Consider the following 20,067-nt stretch of genomic DNA (forward strand, 5'->3'; position numbering starts at 1 on the left):
AGGATAAACAACACAGGCTGCTTCTCCGAGGGGACGCGTGGTTAGGTGAACACCAAGTTCAATAAAGATCCACAGTGGGGTGTTATTCTATACCCGACCGGTGACAGATGTGTGTGTATATGATGCCAAATCCCCAATTTTGTAGCCCGATGGTTCTCACACTGTGGGGAGGAAATAGGCTCAGCAGCCATTTTGGAAAGAACTCGGGCCTCTTCCTACTAGTCTGTACTTACTTCCGATGATACTAATTAAGGCTCTGTTGTATTTCTGATCAAAGACTGTCAGGGTGCTGCTATTGGGCATGTTGGCTAACTGCTCACACTCTGATACAAGAGAATAGGAGAGGCCGCATTCTATCTTTATGCACCAAAATTATGGAACACACTTCCTCTGGAAATCAGAGGCCAACTCCGCCAACATGTTTAAACAAAAACTAAAAACACACCTCTTTAGATTGGCCTTCTCCGAGCACTCTCCTACGTTAGTCCTCCCTTAGCCTTTAGAGTATTTTTTTCTTTCATTTATTTTCTCTCAATAAATGTTGTTAAATTACTAATGCTATTTCCACGATTTTGTATAATTATAACCCTATTGACCTTTTATTCCTATTTTCATTATATGTCCAGGATTTTATGTATAATCTCTGTGTCGTGCAATGTGTATGATATGTAAACTTGACCTAACTGTAAAGCATTCTGATTTTCTGTCCTGCCTGTGAAGAAAACTTTGATTTGATTTATTTCTATTTCGGAACATTTAACGTTCCAAAGTCACGTGTTTATCCTGTATCCTGCATGAGTTCTATCCCCTGATTAGGGAGACCCCTGCAACAAACACTATAGCAACGATACTGTACAGCATAACACCAATACAGAAAAACCTGTGACACATTTACAGTATCTGTAACACCAAATATATAACAAGGCTAGCGTCATGGGAAGTGGGAGACCTTTGTTATTCTCATGGGAGAGATTGAGTTTCAGAGAGATTCAGATGCCTGCTCAGATGTTACGATGAGCACTCAGGGGGGCTGACGTTAGGGGTTAAGTGTCTTGCTCAGGGGCACTCTGACACATAGACCCCGGGGACGGGAGCCTCTCACCCACTCAGCTACAGCGGTACGAGCGCTCAATCTCGTCCAGGGGACAAAAGGAGCGCACTCACAGCCGTGAAAACTGAAACCAACCAACTGAAATTATCTGAATTGTAAAGCGAAATGTGGCATTTAGACCACACTGAGGTGCAGAGATAAGACCGGACCTGAACGCACATGTACACACAAACACTAAATGAACCAAGGTTCGGTTTTGGGGAAACAAAAGAAGCAGGGACATTTTCTTAACTACTTGAGCCCTATCGTCTCTGGTGGGTGGAAACCTGTAACTGTAACTTTTCAGAATGGTAAAAATAGTAAAAGCAGCAGATCTACAAGGGAAAAAATAATGTATATCTGCTACTTTCGATGTTTTTTGTGACACTGTAGTATGATGATCAAGCAGGGCATTCATTTACAAAACAGAACACAAAAAGTTGTGGCGTTATGGAGATCAGAGGTGGCTACCTGATAGCAACTATAGCCTACTTCATAAGACAAGTAGAGAAAATACCCAATAGCTCAGAATACATTACTGTATTTTGAGACAACAAAGAAAGAGAAAATAACACAACTCTCTCTAAGTACATGGGTACGCGGAAATGCAGGCCTGAGGGCAACACTAGCCCAAAGACAGATCAGAGACGTCTTTATATTTCTGGACATTTAGGACGGGCACACCGATTAGACACTAAAAATAAGTCAAATTGACCCACTCCTTAGTCATGCTCATGCAACTCCCTCCAGGAACTGTACAAGAAGAGGCGTGTGGTCAAATCTAAAGGACAGCCAAAAACTGTTCATACCAGTGCTATAGTCTAGGTTTTTTCATACGTTATACCATAATAATTCATGTGCACATATAGGCTATATATTTGCGCGTGGTCAATGGATTAAATGATTATCAATCGCCTGACAATGCATGCAATGTATGTGACAAATAACTTTTAATAAATAGATCTCATGTACATACCTGCTGCTAATGTGGACCTACTGGATGTGACGTTATACCTCACACCTTATGTCTAATGTGCTATAATTGTACTATTTACCTCACTGCAGGTACATGTCAACTTTAGCGATTACTTACAGTTTTAGATCATTATAACAAAACATACGCTGACCACTTTAGCTCCATTTCAAACTTTGGTTAAACTTTGGGAAAACAGGTGATCAATAAGCTCACAGCGCGTCACATTGCAATGCAACGTGAGCTTGTAGAAAAAATAAATTCTTTTTATGAAATAAAAATGTGACATTCTGCATAGCGAGCAATGCAAGTATTATTATTTGAGGGGTGCTAGCCAGTCCTATGTCTAGCTTTGAGTGTTTGTGTAACTATAAACACAAACATTATGTTAACACAAACATTGAATGTCATTGACAATGAATTAATTGAGTGTTTGTGTTAACACAAACATTGAAGACAAATGTGAGGACGCAAATTGTGATTGGCTGGAACGAGATGACGTACGATGAATGATGATGTATGATGATAAGAGCACCTCTCACTTCACACGGCTGTGATTATTATTTTGTCCTAGCAACAGATTATTTCTACACTGTACTATTGCTCATTATACTTATATAAGTAAATTGTCATAGTCCTTAGACATTGTCATGCTGATGCAAGGGGTAATAAAGGTTGTGTAGATAATACCCTCATGGTCCCTGAGCAAACATCTGGCCTGAATTATGAGCCCTTGCATCTGCCTTACATCTGTAAGATCCAAAAGAGCAGTGTGTCAACAAATTCACTGTCCTTGAGAGAAAGAGAAAGAGAGAGAGAGAGAGAGAGAGAGAGAGAGAGAGAGAGAGAGAGAGAAACTTATCTTAGAATTCCATACGATTTCCAGAGCTGGAGGTTGGTGCGAGCAGCGCCCATCAAGCCGGGTAATAACCTTCATTTGGTAATTGGTATGCAGAGGTCGGGAAAATGAATTACTGATCAGCGAGCTGTTACCACGGCAATAACGCAAAACCGCAAGGCCCGCGAGGGGGCGGGGGATTCGACACGGCAGCCAAGGGGGGTGGGGGGTTGGTCGGCTGGGTGAGGAGAACAGAGAGAAAAGGCCGATTCATACAGCGAGAATAGCTGACCCCACAGGGCTTGTAGGTCGGCTGGTCCAGCTCACATTTAAGTATAAATCATGCAAAACTTCAACGCTCAACCCTAACCTAAACTCTAAATGCTTAATCATAACCCCAATCTGAATATTTTTCCCTAATTGTAATCCTAATTTATCCTAAACATCTTTTTTGAAAAACAATACAATTTCTCTGCTGAGGAGCAGGGTAATTGTCCTCACAAACAATGTCACAAAATTGTACCATACACACACTATACACAAAATACAAATGTGTACAAATACACTCACACACAGACACAGGCACTCACACAGCGGCTCATTCTGCCGAGTCAAAAGCAAAGCAGTCTCACAAGCACGCCCGTGATGAAAAGCAACATGTATTACATAAGTAGCAACGCACGTTTGGACAAAAAGTACCCTGAAGATGGCAGGCGATAGATCTCCACCCACAGACACGTTTGATGACGTCTACATGGATTAAAGCAAAAATAAAGTCTCATGAAAGAAAGGCTTTGTATGGCCAAGTCCTAATTTTGAAACAGTGTGAAAGGACTCCCACCACACCCTAGCACTGTTTCCTAAACTAGTATGTGAAATGATCAATGTTTTATTAATATTGTTCCTGCTGTACTACATACTGTAATGCCAACCAGTTGAAGACATCCGTGATTGAAATCCCAGATTGAGGCCTTTGCCTCAGCCTTAGCCTTTGCTTTTATGAAATATGGCAGCACATTATGGTTTTATGGAAGATGCTTCTGAACATAATTGCTATTCTGTTCACTTCAAATGCCCTAATCTTACAATAATGAAATTGCGTATCGTTGTAGATCTGCTATTTTTGCTGCGCTTCCATAGAAGACATGCTGGCTTCTATGGAAACGAAAATATTGACATTTAGTTTAATTCCATTACTCTAAATTCAATGAATCGGCTAAAATATTTAAACCCTAGCATCGCTTTTCTGGGGCAATCATTTTGGCATAGTGGATCTACAAGCTCAGAAGGGGTCAAATTGTGAGACCTAGTATGGACCCCTTGGGAATACCCTCAACCGAGTATAGGGTTTAAGTGGTTAAGAGATTTAAATTTCTTAATACCTGCATCTCAAAAGCACCAATGCAAAGACTGTGGTGGTTCATATTGGTACGTCATCATTTATATTGGTCTTTTTCCACACTCACACACACGTGTGTGTGTGTGTGTGTGTGTGTGTGTGTGTGTGTGTGTGTGTGTGTGAGCGTGCGTGCGTGCATGAGTGTGCGCGTGTCTGTGTGAAAAACGAGTTCTCCAAGCCCTCTCAGTCAGTGATCTCACAATAGCAGCGGTGCAATTGGCAGGAGCAGGATTTGTGTGTGCGCGTGAGAGAGAGAGAGAGAGAGAGAGAGAGAGAGAGATGCGGAGTAATGACCGATACGACCGATATGTCGGATACGTCCGGACTCTCCCTACGCTACCTTTAGCTCAGGCATTAGATTAACGAAACCACAAACTCAATAGTGTAGGATTACACACACACACACACACACACACACACACACACACACACACACACACACACACACACACACACACACACACACACACACACACACACACACACACACACACACACACACGAAGGAAAGCCATGCAAAGCTACCAACCTGCTCATTTGGAGCAGTTAGAGTCTCACACTCACAACATATGCATTAGACCTGCATTAGATTGGGAGCCCAATCTACATTGCAAAGTCACTCACGACATTAACAAAGGTGGAGCCAGGGGGCTGTGCTATTTAGCAAAAAAATTATCCTGCAAAAAAAGCTGAGGGGTTCCTCAACATGATAACATTTTGAGAAGCACACTAATATAGGAGGAGGCCACTCAGCAGAACGTGACGGGCCTTTCAACCACAGACTCATGGAGCTCTGGGAACGGGGCCAAATAGGTTGCAGGGGCCGGGCGGGCCGGCGGAGGCCAAAACAAAACGCTCAATTCATTCGCTCACTCAGCTCACTCACTCATCCCCTGTCGGCTCCATTCACTCTCTTCTTCATTCCTTCACACTCCCACCGGGGATGCAAATTATAGCCGCTTCTTATCACCCCCCCTCCTCACTTTAATGATCCCCCCCCCCCCCCCCCCGCCTTACACTTACACTTAGTTGCATGCGGTAAATAGCAGATATACAAGATTTACCGAGCACGACACCCAACATGCAATTGAGTATAACTGGGGCTTCACACGCTTGTTTGTATAATTTTCCCAAGGCATTGAAAATAGCTGAAAATTAAACACATTCTCAGGCCTCCCCTACATTCCTCCATGTAGCCCCCTCCCCCCTTTATTTAAATGTTCCCCCTGCCTTTAGGGCCACATGTGAGCTCATACAATAGGGCCCAATCCCACTGAGTTATGAATGTGTGTGTGTGTGTGTGTGTGTGTGTGTGTGTGTGTGTGTGTGTGTGTGTGTGTGTGTGTGTGTGTGTGTGTGTGTGTGTGTGTGTGTGTGCGTACGTGAGTGCGTACGTGCGTGCGTTAGTGCGTGCCTGAGTGAGTGTGTGTATCTCGCCGCTCAGCCGTGGGGGACGCTTCGGTGCCGGGGGGCTACGTACAGACCGGGACCTGTCATCATCGGCCCCCTGGTTTGCAGCGCTAACTTGTTGTGTTTTCTTTCGTAACACTGTATGATCCTACAGTGTCACACAAAAGCATCAACAGTAGCAGATCCATAATGTGCCGACATAGACAATTTACTAAAGGTTCCAAAAGTTTAAAGTACTTATTGATTTACAAAGTGTCACGATTTGACCCGTTGCATGCAATGTTTTAATAGCCAAACTATGAGACAAGGCTTAATGCAGGTTTCATAATAATAATCCAAATCTCCAAACAAGCAACCAGGTGCTAAAGTTTATTAGCCTCATGCATGTAGTGGAGTAGAAGTAAAGCACCCCAAAATCAAATTACACATACTATACATGTACTTATAGTTACTCTCAGCTCTATGCTAGAGCTCTCCAGAGTTACACGTTCAGCATTTGTCTCACTTTCATGACCGCCAGATGTATTTACTGCTATACCAGAGAGAGAGAGAGAGAGAGAGAGAAAGAGACAGAGAGACAGAGAGACAGAGAGAGACGACTGCTTTATGTGCATTTAGCATTTTATTTGAACACTGCCAACGTGGAGTTAATATTTTATGCCCCCTCGTAATTCTGGGACAGTCGGTATTTCTTGCCGTAGAGCAGTGGTTCCCAAATTATTATTATTATTGAGACACTATATTAGGGGTGTGTGATTCGCTTAACGTTTTCTTACTCAACAATATACAAACCAACATACAGTATAAGTGTATACAGGGTATCTGCACATTTATAAATTGACAAATAAGACCCAGTTCAAATATGATTATTTTGGGGGGAGTCTGGGGACCCTTGTAGTAGACGTAGAGGCACGAGGCGCCAGTAGTTTGCTCTTCTTGCGGCCCGTCGAAACATGAGCGCATCCTTCCACCAGACTTTATTTTTTAACTGTTGACTTTGGGTACCCTTGTTGTGGCATAACAGGATACAGTTTGCGTTGTTAGTGGCAGAATTATCAGCAGGCTTAGTGGCGGGTTTTAAAGCGATTATTTGCTGTGCATTAAGTCTTTGTTTGATTAGAATAATTGATAGTGTGGGCTTAGCGCTGCCTTCCGCTTTCCCGCACACTGCAGCTCCGAGAGGAGAGCGAACGGCGCAGGGGCTTATTTTCCCTGGCTGTTGCTAATTGAGTCGGACTGTTTGGGCAGGGAGGACGTGCTGTAGAAGCGACACAGAAATGCTCCTTTCCATCTGTGCTCCCTGCAGAGCGGAGCTTGTGGCCGGCATTCGGTCCACTGTATTGTCATTTTTACTGGGGGTGAAATCAGTGAAATCGTCAGTGGCGGGCGCCGGGCGGGTACTGTACCTTGTACAGCATTTGTGGTTCTCAAACGTTTTCATGTCAAGGACCCCCCAAATGTATACACCCCAATCTGGGGTGTATACATTAATAATTAATACAACTAGAACTGTAATCCACGTAACTCGAGAACCGTTCGCCCCACGTACTTCAAATTTGACACACTCTGTGCTCTACAGCCGGGCACCGGTCAAGTTTGTGTAAAAAACTAAAAATAGCCAACTGCTAAAGTGGTTAATGATCGTGGTTAATTAACCATGCCCAAATCTGCAGATTTGCACAAACTAAATGTTTTTGCAGATCTACAAGCTCACAATACGTTGCAACACACCAAAGCGATTTTGGTGAGGGAGTCCCAAAGTATAAAGGGATTTAAGTGAGCATGGCTGTTATACCATTAAGATGTGGTTATAAATGTAGGATTTAATCAATAGGTTTTCAAAAGCTGAGTTTTTTGCATTACCATTAAGACAAAACAAAACAAAACTACAGTGATGCATGATTCTGCTTCTGTGCTACGAGGCGACAATGGGTGGGGGTACACCCAATACTATGTTGTTATTAAAGACAACAATTAACTAATTGTTCCACTAATACAGTTGGTTCCGGGTACCCCCACGGGGTGCTTGAGGATATATGGGTGTGTAACTCTGAGAGTGTACAAGTGAGTTCCACTTGTAGACTACAGAGTTAGGGACTTTGCAATGTAGATTGGGCTCCCAGAGACAGAAATGGTGGGTCCGTGGTCTAATGCATATTAAACAGGGGGGGTCCTTGAAATTAAAGGTTTGAGAACAACTGCATGAATTCATTAATTGTTCTTTTGACCGCAGTCAGAGTAGTGCTTACCGGTAGGAATTAGCCTGTATTTTAAAGTCCATTTCTGGGACACGATTCAGGCAGATCTTGGATCAGTGAACGGGTTTTTTTATTCTTCTTTTTTTTTTGGTCACATAATCTCCTCAGGTGCCGTTAATTTAAATATTCAAATATGCAAATACATGCAAATCAGCACAAGACTCCAAAAGATATATTAAATGCAGTGTCCTCTTTCGCTGCCTGGTTCAGCCCACATTGTTGTAGGAAGGGTTAACGTAATGCGTGAGTACAACTCTCTCCCAAATAAATTAACGACCCCCCCCCCCCCGTGAACTATACCTTCATTCCCCACACGCCGCCCCCGTAGGCTCATTTGCACACGTTCATTTTGAAACCGATTTGAAAGTAATGTGTTCGTCACACAAAATAGGATTGTCAGTGTGAATGAACCGCAATAGCCACATGCGTGTGTGCGTTTAACTCTTATGGTTGCGATATGACCCTTCCGTGACCTCGATGTCACACATGCACACACACACACACACACCTGCACGCATGCACCCACAAGCACACACACCTGCACGCATGCACCCACAAGCACACACACACACACACACACACACACACACACACACACACACACACACACACACAAACACACACACACACACACACAGTCACACACACTCTCTCTCTCTCTCTGTGTGTCAGATCCTGTGTGTTTCACTCTCAATAGAAGAGCAAGGATACACAGTACAACTACCCCAATTGTATAAGTTATATTGTATTAACATACTCTACCTGGTAGAGTATATTAATACAATATAACGTCTACCATACTGATTGGACAAAATTACATTGCATAAAAAAAATAGTTACAGTGCCACTTTAAGCTTCACGTCACATTAACTAATTAATTAATTAACGAAGCCTAACGTCCCAATTCTGGGGGACAAAAATAGGTGATCTGCGAGCTTGCGGCGTGTCATGCAAAAACATGTATTTCTGTGGTCACCGCCAACAGCTCGTTAAAAATATTCTCTTGCGTGATAAGGTAGGAAATAAAAGTGTTTAAGAAGATCACCGTTTCCCTTTGGCAAAGACGATACGCGGGTTGCGAGAAAAATGTGCTTAGTGGGCGTGGTGAAAAAGTAAAATCCAGAATTTTAATAAAGCTTTTTAACACTCGAAATTGAACACTTCAAAGTCTCTATTATCCGGTGAGACGTTAAGCCAATCTTACAAGCTCACAACACAGCAGCATGCTGTGAGGCTCGTAAGATGAAGAAAAAAACCGAATAGGCCACCATTGAGTGAATAAAGCAAAGGTTCACACTAGAGGTGCCAAGGAAGCGACAAGGACTGAACTATCATACTGGCGGCATATTAGATTAGATCGTTGAATACGCCCAAAATGTCCCACCTTTCCCACCTCAGAGACAACTAGGGGACTTGAAATCTAAATAAAAAAGGGAGAAGCATGGAATCCTTTCCAGTCCTTAAAGTGAGCAGGCCACAGGCCTATATCCTCCTACTCGCAACTACTCAAAGTAAGAATAAGAACCCCATATCGATATTCGGGGGGGGGGGGGGGGGGGGGGGGGGGTGTATGTGCACAGCGACTAATTCTACTGACTTTTTGTTTTTGTAACAGACTACATGACTATATTCTACAATTCAGGAAACACACATACAACAGCCAGACTTTCATCTATAAGGCCAAACCTTGATGGCCAAAAAGTATGTCACGACATGAAATGATTAAGACTTTATTCACAAAATGTGATCAGAACACATAATGTGGACAAGCTGTCGCAATGAATCAGAGAATGGTAAATATACTCACAATGTCCATTTTGCTCTGGCCAAGACGGCACACTATAGTCTATAAAAGCGAATTCTTCCTCACATGTTGGTTGAAATGTCTGTCAGAGAGAGAATCATGCCTGAGCAGTCTACCGACGGAATAATCACCACCTGTCCCTACTTGGACAGAACACTTTCACAACACATAATCACCACCGGTCCACTGTATACACCACCTTCACAACACATAATCACCACCGGTCCACTGTATACACCACCTTCACAACACATAATCACCACCGGTCCACTGTATACACCACCTTCACAACACATAATCACCACCGGTCCACTGTATACACCACCTTCACAACACAATCACCACCGGTCCACTGTATACACCACCTTCACAACACAATCACCACCGGTCCACTGTATACACCACCTTCACAACACAATCACCACCGGTCCACTGTATACACCACCTTCACAACACAATCACCACCGGTCCACTGTATACACCACCTTCACAACACAATCACCACCGGTCCACTGTATACACCACCTTCACAACACAATCACCACCGGTCCACTGTATACACCACCTTCACAACACAATCACCACCGGTCCACTGTATACACCACCTTCACAACACAATCACCACCGGTCCACTGTATACACCACCTTCACAACACAATCACCACCGGTCCACTGTATACACCACCTTCACAACACAATCACCACCTGTCCACTGTATACACCACCTTCACAACACAATCACCACCGGTCCACTGTATACACCACCTTCACAACACAATCACCACCTGTCCACTGTATACACCACCTTCACAACACAATCACCACCTGTCCACTGTATACACCACCTTCACAACACAATCACCACCGGTCCACTGTATACACCACCTTCACAACACAATCACCACCGGTCCACTGTATACACCACCTTCACAACACATAATCACCACCGGTCCACTGTATACACCACCTTCACAACACATAATCACCACCTGTCCACTGTATACACCACCTTCACAACACATAATCACCACCGGTCCACTGTATACACCACCTTCACAACACATAATCACCACCTGTCCACTGTATACACCACCTTCACAACACAATCACCACCGGTCCACTGTATACACCACCTTCACAACACAATCACCACCGGTCCACTGTATACACCACCTTCACAACACAATCACCACCTGTCCACTGTATACACCACCTTCACAACACAATCACCACCTGTCCACTGTATACACCACCTTCACAACACAATCACCACCGGTCCACTGTATATACACCACCTTCACAACACAATCACCACCGGTCCACTGTATACACCACCTTCACAACACAATCACCACCTGTCCACTGTATACACCACCTTCACAACACAATCACCACCTGTCCACTGTATACACCACCTTCACAACACAATCACCACCTGTCCACTGTATACACCACCTTCACAACACAATCACCACCGGTCCACTGTATATACACCACCTTCACAACACAATCACCACCGGTCCACTGTATACACCACCTTCACAACACATAATCACCACCGGTCCACTGTATACACCACCTTCACAACACAATCACCACCTGTCCACTGTATACACCACCTTCACAACACAATCACCACCTGTCCACTGTATACACCACCTTCACAACACAATCACCACCTGTCCACTGTATACACCACCTTCACAACACAATCACCACCTGTCCACTGTATACACCACCTTCACAACACATAATCACCACCGGTCCACTGTATACACCACCTTCACAACACAATCACCACCTGTCCACTGTATACACCACCTTCACAACACAATCACCACCTGTCCACTGGACAGACGACATATGACATACGACGTATACGACGACGTTGATGAACGAATGAAGATGGACAACGTTCCGGGTGTGGACTTTGGTCCCCTACTTTTTCCCCTGTACATCAAATCTCCTCATCGAAAACATCTGATCTACAAGCTCATTACTGAATGATCAAGTTCCAGTGTTAAGAACTTCGACCGACCTCTAACGGACCTGAGTTGCACTGTAATTGGTGCGCTCTATCTCCCCTCTACACCAAATCTCTTTAGCCATAAAGAGTCGATCTACAAGCTCCGTAGATCAGCTGTTAAAAAGTGTTAAATAGCTGTGTTTCGGTGGAGGTCACTTTCCAGCAGCTCATTAAAGAATTGGATTTGACTTTTGAATTTGAAGGATTTTTTTACACTGCCCACTTGTAGTCTTGTCAAAGCACTTTACCCCTTGCGACCCTGTCCGTGTCCTTTTCATGTACTGTACACGCCTGCTACTACAGTACATATAGTAGCACTGTTGTCGGGCAGAACCCTTGTATCTCCATATTCCAATATAGACTAGTGTACGGACTAGTTTGTGCGTACATTAATACCCTAGTTCCTCATTTAAGAGTGTTGCACAATGGTAGTGGCATTTTTATGTAGGCTATTAATGCATTTCTTTAATGATGAAAAGAACGCTTTTGGACATATGGCTTTACCCAACAGTGACAACATGCTCTCTCTCATATATATAAACACACACACACACACACACACACACACACACACACACACACACACACACACACACACACACACACACTATTCTCTCCCTTCTCACAAAATAAAGCGACAGCATAATGGAGCGATTACAAAAACATAATAAATCGCCCACTTCTTTAGTCCTGTAAACCTGTGATGTGACAACGAAGCCGATTCTGAAGATTTTTCAATATGACATTATTTCCAAATAAACAAAAACATGTGCACCGTCCATATTTGTTCACTCTCAGAGTTACAGACACGTAAGGTTTACCCAGAAAACAATGTTGAGGGCCAGAGCAATACAAAACCATGCACAGATGAAACCGTCATTTTTCTTTTTTACCCTTTGACCTATTTTCTTCCTCTATGTTTTCTCCTTGATCTTCCTCTCGCTGTCTCCCCTTTATTTTCTCCACTGAAAACTACGAATGTATTTTTCACCCACTTCGTTACACCTGTAATCCTGTTACGTGACACTTCACTTCACACATGTGCATTGCTTTCACAAGACCATGTGTGCACACAGCATACATATACAGACACACACAGGCACACATGTGTGTGCACGCTTCCTTGTGATACACACATGCTGAAGATAGTGCGGCAGTCTTTTTCTTCTCTTTTCACTCATTTTAACCCATCTGTTTTCTTTTTCTACCCGACTCCTAACAGCCTGGCCATACAGCCTGGCGAATGGTTTGTACAATTATAGTCTTTTAATATAATCTTTTTAATTTATGTATTTATTTTGGCTTTTATTTATTTATTTATTTTATTTACTCTGCTATATCCACAGTACTCTGTAACTGAATTTGAACTGCTCTGCTGCCTTTTGGAGACTGAATTTCCCTCACGGCATCAATAAAGGTCTTATGAGACAGCTGAACAGATGATGTGGGTGAACTTACCAGAGGAGTGTCCCCTGTTGGTGGCGTCATGGTCACTGTCACCCTGCTCGCTGTCTCCGTGACCACTGTCCTTGGAGCTGACCAGGTCTGCCTCCTGGAAGGCTGAGCTGCACCGCACCACACAACACAGGGAATGATCAATAACGGTCAACAATGATCAGTGACTCTTTCCAAACAACAAGGGGAATAATCAATTGCTTTCTAACTGGCCCATAATGACTTTTCTGTTTTTTTAATTCCTGGCCTAGCCCCTTCACCATCATCATCATCATCATCACCACCATCATTATCGGTATACCTGTAGGCTCTTATTCTGTGTAAAATGGTCGATCTACACTAGGGTCACATCGCGTCGTGACTCATTGATTGTGAGCTTGTCGGTCGGGAGTTTTCGGCAAATACATTTTGTCAGAAGGGGGGATAATAATAAAAAGAATAAACTGCAGAATGAGTACAGAGCCACCCAGTCCATTAAGAATTAGTTTACAAATTGTAGAGGGTTGAAGTGGTTAAATGGTAAAAAAATATGTCACCCAACCAATGAGGCCAGAGGAATTTACCTGGTGATCAATCGTCCAAAAACAGGTGACCAAATAAACGAAATAGTTTGTCGACTCTACCGGGTTGATATGTCATAATGTCCAAAACTGTTACTTTTCAGGATTCAAATCAAGTAGTAGATGGACCAGTTCTGATGTTATGTGACGCTGTAGTGTGATCAACTAAGGTGTTAGTAAAAAAGTCAGAATATGGTGATAAGATGTTTCTAGCTGACAGCGACAATGTTTTCTTTGCATTTTCTTCATGACTGTTTTACTTTACTGTACACTGACATATAACGGTATGTGCAGGTTTTTATACATGAGCGTGGGTATGTGGGTACTGTATCTCTACAGTCACTACTGGTACATGTCTATAGTTATTATCATATCTGTGTATGTACTGCATGTATCTGTATTTAAAGGTGTGTACTTGTACATGTGCATGTACACTACATGGCATTATGTACGAATAATGTTTGCCATGCTCAAGCAAGTGGCAGTTAACACAGATATACAAGCTTTTTATTTTATTTTATTTTTTTATGTTACAATTTGCAATGAACCACTTGAACCCCGGCATCCATATTCTGTTTTTTTTTTTTGTGTAGAAGGGAAACCAAGAACGACATGATTACTAAGTAATGAGGGGTTACGTTGTTAAATGTCTTAGTGGGGGTCCCTGCTCTCTCTCTCTCTCTCTCTCTCTCTCTCTCTCTCTCGGCTAAGGAGCTGCTGGGCCTGAAAAAGGCTGAAGACCCCCAGGTTCATGTGGTTAATGCAACCATTTTCTCTTCCGTACCCGTATTCCCTTTTTGTGTGCGTGCCTCTCTTACCAAATGAAAATGAAATAACTGAACAGAAACAGCTAGGTGGACAAACTGGACATATTTACCTGTTGACACGGCGCGGCCTGTCCACCAGGTAGCTGAGTTCAGCTCGTTGCTGTTTGCTCTGGAAGACATGAAGGACTGTTAATGCCTCAGCTTATACTCCACTGTGCAGCCTTTACATAACATGATTAGCATATTGTCCCTGTCGGGGGGAAACCTTGTACTTCCAAAAAGCAGCACTTATCTTTTCAGTACAATGGGGGACACCTGTGACCTGTATTCAAATTAATATACTATTTAGCCACACACTCTTGTTAATAGCCTACTGTTTATTATATTGGTTCATGAATTTCAGCAGTCTTAACCATTTTCACGTACAATAATGATACCAACCGATCTACATGCTCACAACGAGACGCCATTTGACACGTCGTGGCCTTCAGGTCGGCTATTTTCGCTACTTTTGCGTGGTACTCTTGTGTGACAAAGTAGGCCATACATATTTTTTTTTTTTCTTTTCCCGGTAAAAGAAAAGAGAGAAACATACGTGATACGTCGAAACATAACAGAGATACAAGGTATCTGGCCGACAGTGACAATATAGAGTAAAAAAAAAAAAACAGAAAAAGAGATTCACCACCAGTGATAATAACACAGCCCACACAAAGCGCCATGTTGATGTGAGGTGGGATGAGGATGAAGTGTTCGGTAATCCAAGGTACGGGGGGCATTTTGGTGAGGAGTGTGTGTTTGTGGGGGGGGGGGGCATATGCTGGATAAGGTATGCCCCCCCCCCCCCCCCCCACAGATATGTTGCCAAGACGTGAGATGAAGTGCTGCACCTATTGGTGCTGGCAGAGCTACACACGCATCTTTGTTCTAGTGCCAGTCAGCAACAGCGTGACTGGGATGCTTAATGTCTGGCTTTCGCTCTCACAAGGGACCGTCCTTTACAGTGCATGCCACGTGCACGCTCGCACAAGCAAATGCGGGGACGATGGGATGCCACACACACACACACACACACACACACACACACACACACACACACACATCAGCCTCCAAGGCACCTTATGTTATGCTTATTAATGCTTATCTGTGTCTTAATCCATTTTGTTATTTAAAGGCGGCACTAAAACACTTTGGTTCAGCAGCATATACACATGCAATCATCACTGTTGCAGGGGCCCCGGGCCCCCCATGGGGGCCACAAAGGCAACATGTCAGCAACCGGTAGCCTAATCATCATGTTTGCTTTAGTGGTGCTCTGGAGGATGTTGCAGGCTTATGCGTTATGCAAAACAACAAGGCCACATTTGTTAAGACACTGAGGCCTGGCATGCAGACTGAGGGGTATTAAATCGGACATGGAAATGGCTCATGTATGAACGTTGGATCTATCATGTGCCTTAGTTCTCATTTATTTTCCTGCAGTTATCATGTTAGGGATGTTTTAAATGTGATCGTCCCCCATAGGGTGGTATCTAACAGGCAGGCTTCCATTGTTCAGCTACAACACAATCCAGGGATAAAGGCTGTGATTTATGGATTATTAGGCTATCACACATGCTGGGGGGATTGGAAATGGTAAACATGGGATAGATTTATACACACTATGGCCCTCAACGCTCTTTTCAATCTGATAGTGTAAATGTATGTACACGGTCACGGAGTTGGGGATTTTGCTGTGCAGTGGATGAGAGACTCTTACCTCGTTTGATAAAATGCTGCCATTTGATATGATGTCTGGTTGCTGGTCTGTGTAGCCGGTCACTATGGCCCCACACGGGTTGTGATCGGTGTCTGTGCTCCTAGATGGACTCCTCGGCTTCAGGAACATGAGGTCGGTTTTGGCCGACTCCGGTGTTAGACACACCTGGTAGCAATAGTTCTGGTTTTGGTGGTGGGAGCCGAAACTCCCGGACTCCTCGACAGGGACCTGGGCCGTGCCGACTGGCCCGGTCACGTTAACGGCACTCTGCACCAGCATGATGTCGGACTTGCTGAGCTTTTTCTTGCGGGCCGCGCGGCCCTGCCGCGAGCAGCATGAGCTGCAGCCCAGGCAGCATTCGCTGGTCAGGCATGTGTAGAAGTTGAGCTTCTTGTCCTTCTGACAGCGCACCGCCAGTACGATCATGGCCAGCAGGAAGATGAAGGACACGGAGCCCAGGGCGATGATGAGGATGAGGGTGAGGTCCAGGGCCCCGTCCTTGGCCTTGGCGGCTCCGCCGCCCCTCTCCCCGGCGGAACCTCGGCCCTCCGCCACACTGTCCACCAGAACCACCAGCACGCTGGCGCTGGAGGAGAGAGGCGGCTGCCCGTGGTCCCTCACCTCGATCAGCAGGTCATAGAGCTGGTGTGGGTCCCGCTTGGTGGACACCCTGCGCGCCGTACGCAGCTCACCCGTGCGCCAGTCCATGCGGAACATGCCGTTGTCGTTGCCCCGCTGGATGCTGTATGAGAGTCGTGCATTCTCGCCATCATCTGCGTCCATGGCCACGATGCGGGTCACCAGGTAGCCGGGCTCTGCCGTGCGGGGCAGCGGCTCCCGGGCCGTGCCGTTCTTCCCCAGGGGGGCCAGCACAGAGGGGGGGTTGTCATTCTGGTCCACCACGATGACTTTCACCGTGGCGTTGGAGGAGAGCTCCGGGCTGCCGGCGTCCTGGGCCTGAACCATGAAGGTAAAATCCTTCAGCTGTTCATAGTCAAAGGAGCGCAGAGCGTAAAGGTAGCCTGTCTCCTCGTTGATTGACACGTAGGTCTTCACTGACATGCCCTGAATATCACACTCCAGTATGGAGTAGCTTATGAGAGCGTTCTGGCCGATGTCTGGGTCCAGAGCCGTCACAGCGTGGATGTATGCCCCTGGCACGTTGTTCTCAGTCACATACACATCATAGATGGACTGTGTGAACGTCGGCGCGTTGTCGTTCTCGTCTGACACATGCACTTTGATCGACTTGCTGGTGGCGAGGGAGGGTGAACCTTTATCCCGAGCGACCACGGTCACGGAGTATGAGTCTGCCTGCTCTCGGTCGAGCGGCCCGTCCGTCAAGATGGTGAAATAATTCTGAAAGGACGACTTCAACTTGAACGGCACGTCGCCGAGGATCTCGACGTGGATCTGTCCGTTCTCCTCGGCGTCCCTGTCCGTCACGCTCAGCAGGGCTATGACGGTGCCGGGGGCCGCCTTCTCGCTCACCGACTCAGTCACAGTGCTGAAGGTGATCTCCGGAGCGTTGTCGTTCAGGTCCGTCACTTTCACCAGGACCTTGCAGTGCGCGGGCACGGCGTTCGGCCCGAGGTCTTTGGCCTGGACGAATATCTGATACAAGCCGCTCTCCTCGAAATCCACCTCGCCGCGCACCTCGATGCGCCCGGTGCGTGCGTCGATGCTGAACAGATCCTTGACGCGGCCGGAGATGTGGTTGCTGAAGGAGTAAACAATCTCTCCGTTCTGGCCCTCATCCAGATCGGTGGCGTTGAGCTGGATGACCAGGGTTCCGACCGGTGCGTTCTCCGCGATGCTGACCGTGTACACGGGCTGATCAAACACGGGCACGTTGTCGTTGGAATCCAGAACTTTAACCACCAGCAGAGCGGTGCCCGTCCGGGGAGGCTGGCCCCCGTCCACGGCCGTCAGCACGTATCTGTGAGCCGCCTGCTGCTCCCGGTCCAGCGGCTTCTCCAGGACCAGCTCCGCAAATTTGTTGCCGTCCGACTGCGTCTGAACGTCCAGGTAGAAGTAGTTGTTCGTGGTGATATCGTACGTGCGCAGCGCGTTGGAGCCCACGTCCGGGTCGTAGGCGCTCTCCAGCGGGAAGCGGGTGCCCGGCACGGCGCTCTCCGAGATCTCCACCGTGATGTCGGTCTCGGGGAACGCGGGCGGGTTGTCGTTGATGTCCACCACCTCGATCTCTACGCGGAACAGCTCCAGCGGGCTCTCCAGGAAAACCTCCATGTTGAGCTGGCAGCTGGCGCTCTGCTTGCAAATATGCTCCCTGTCGATCTTTTCGTTGACGAACAGCACGCCGTTCTCCAGGTTCACCTCCAGGTATGGCGTCCGGGAGCCGGGCACCACCTGGAAGCGACGGGAGGCCAGCTTGGTCAGGTCCAGGCCGAGGTCCTCGGCGATGTTCCCCACCAGCGTGCCGTGGTCCGCCTCCTCCGGCACCGAGTAGCGGATCTGCGAGAGCGCTCCGTCCGTGACGCACAGGATTGTCAATAGCAGCACAAACATCGCCGACAAAAACCCCCCGCAAAGTGCACTTGTGAAAAAAAGTAAATGAAGAATTTTTTTAATCTCTCTTATTATCCTCTTTGATTCGATAAAGCGTCAATTCCCATCATCACATTCAGTCCCGAGGAAAAGTCCCGCACGAAACGCGTAAAAGTCCCCCAGAAATGTGGATCAAGCTCTGAAGAAGAAAAAACAAACGTGCCCTTATTCAGTTACAGTCCCGTCCAAAACAAGAGACATTTTGATTTGCCAGTGCGACTATGATCACCGCACAAAAAGAGATGATTTGCAGCAGCAACTGCTCTCAGACACGCACTCAAGTCTATCAGCGCAACATTCCAGAGAGGCGCAGTATCAACTGCTGGAGTGATGTGGGTAGGAACAAAAAAGAAAAGTAAAATAAAAAAATATATATCTCAATTTTGGAGAAATTTAATAAAATTATAATCCACACAACACGCACGAGATGTATTCCGTTCCTTTCTGGTTTGTCCTAAATAGCAAAAAAATGTCTTTTCTCGGACTTGTCCCTTTATCTTTCTCCTCCTGTCTTTCTCTCTCTGTGTGTCTCCTATGGTACCCTGTGCTCCTCTCCTCATCCACCAACACTGAACGCTGTTCCCTCGACTGTTGGCTTTTTCCGCAGCGCGCCTCCCCTCGGCAGCGACACGGGCCGTCCGTCAAGCCCGCAGCCTCCTCCTCATTGGACAGCAGCGACGCCTGTCAACTCGGCGTGGTTCGGCCCCCAACACCCCCCTCTCAGTCCCCCCATCTCCCATCTCACTGAGACTCTCTCTCTCTCTCTCTCTCTCTCTCTCTCTCTCTCTCTCTCTCTCTCTCTCTCTCTCTCTCTCTCTCTCTCTCTCTCTCTCTCTCTCTCTCTCTCTCTCTCTCTCTCTCTCTCTCTCTCTCTCTCTCTCTGTGCGAAGTGAAGATTAGAGTACACAGAGACAAAAGACTCGGGGGCTGCCTTTTGAGAGAGAGAAACCCCCCCAAACACCCAACAGACATGGAACTGAAAATACATTTAGTTTATGATTAATATCGGCAACAATGTATAGGGCCTATTATAAACACACACACACACACACACACACACACACACACACACACACACACACACACACAGAGAGAGAGAGATGATAGATCCATACAGTATAGGCTACTGTTTCCAAGTCATATTTGATTCAAAAGTCCTT

The 20,067-nt window shown here is 45.8% G+C and overlaps 1 protein-coding gene across 2 annotated transcripts in view; it reads right to left on the reverse strand.

Moving 5' to 3' along the window:
- Positions 1-19,403, reverse strand: part of pcdh10b (protocadherin 10b) — a 28,974-nt gene extending 9,571 nt beyond the window's left edge. For both annotated transcript variants that reach the window (XM_080773769.1, XM_080773768.1), the window contains exons 1-3: positions 16,340-19,403; positions 14,691-14,749; positions 13,257-13,363 (exon numbers count right to left, since the gene is read on the reverse strand). In XM_080773769.1, the coding sequence (XP_080629895.1) occupies positions 13,257-13,363; positions 14,691-14,749; positions 16,340-18,868 (2,695 nt within the window). In that variant the 5' untranslated portion in view covers positions 18,869-19,403. The remainder of the gene's footprint in view (positions 1-13,256; positions 13,364-14,690; positions 14,750-16,339) is intronic.
- Positions 19,404-20,067: the final 664 nt, after the last annotated feature.

Source organism: Protomyctophum bolini (assembly GCF_963924005.1).
Source record: "Protomyctophum bolini genome assembly, chromosome: 10".
Lineage (NCBI taxonomy): Eukaryota > Metazoa > Chordata > Actinopteri > Myctophiformes > Myctophidae > Protomyctophum > Protomyctophum bolini.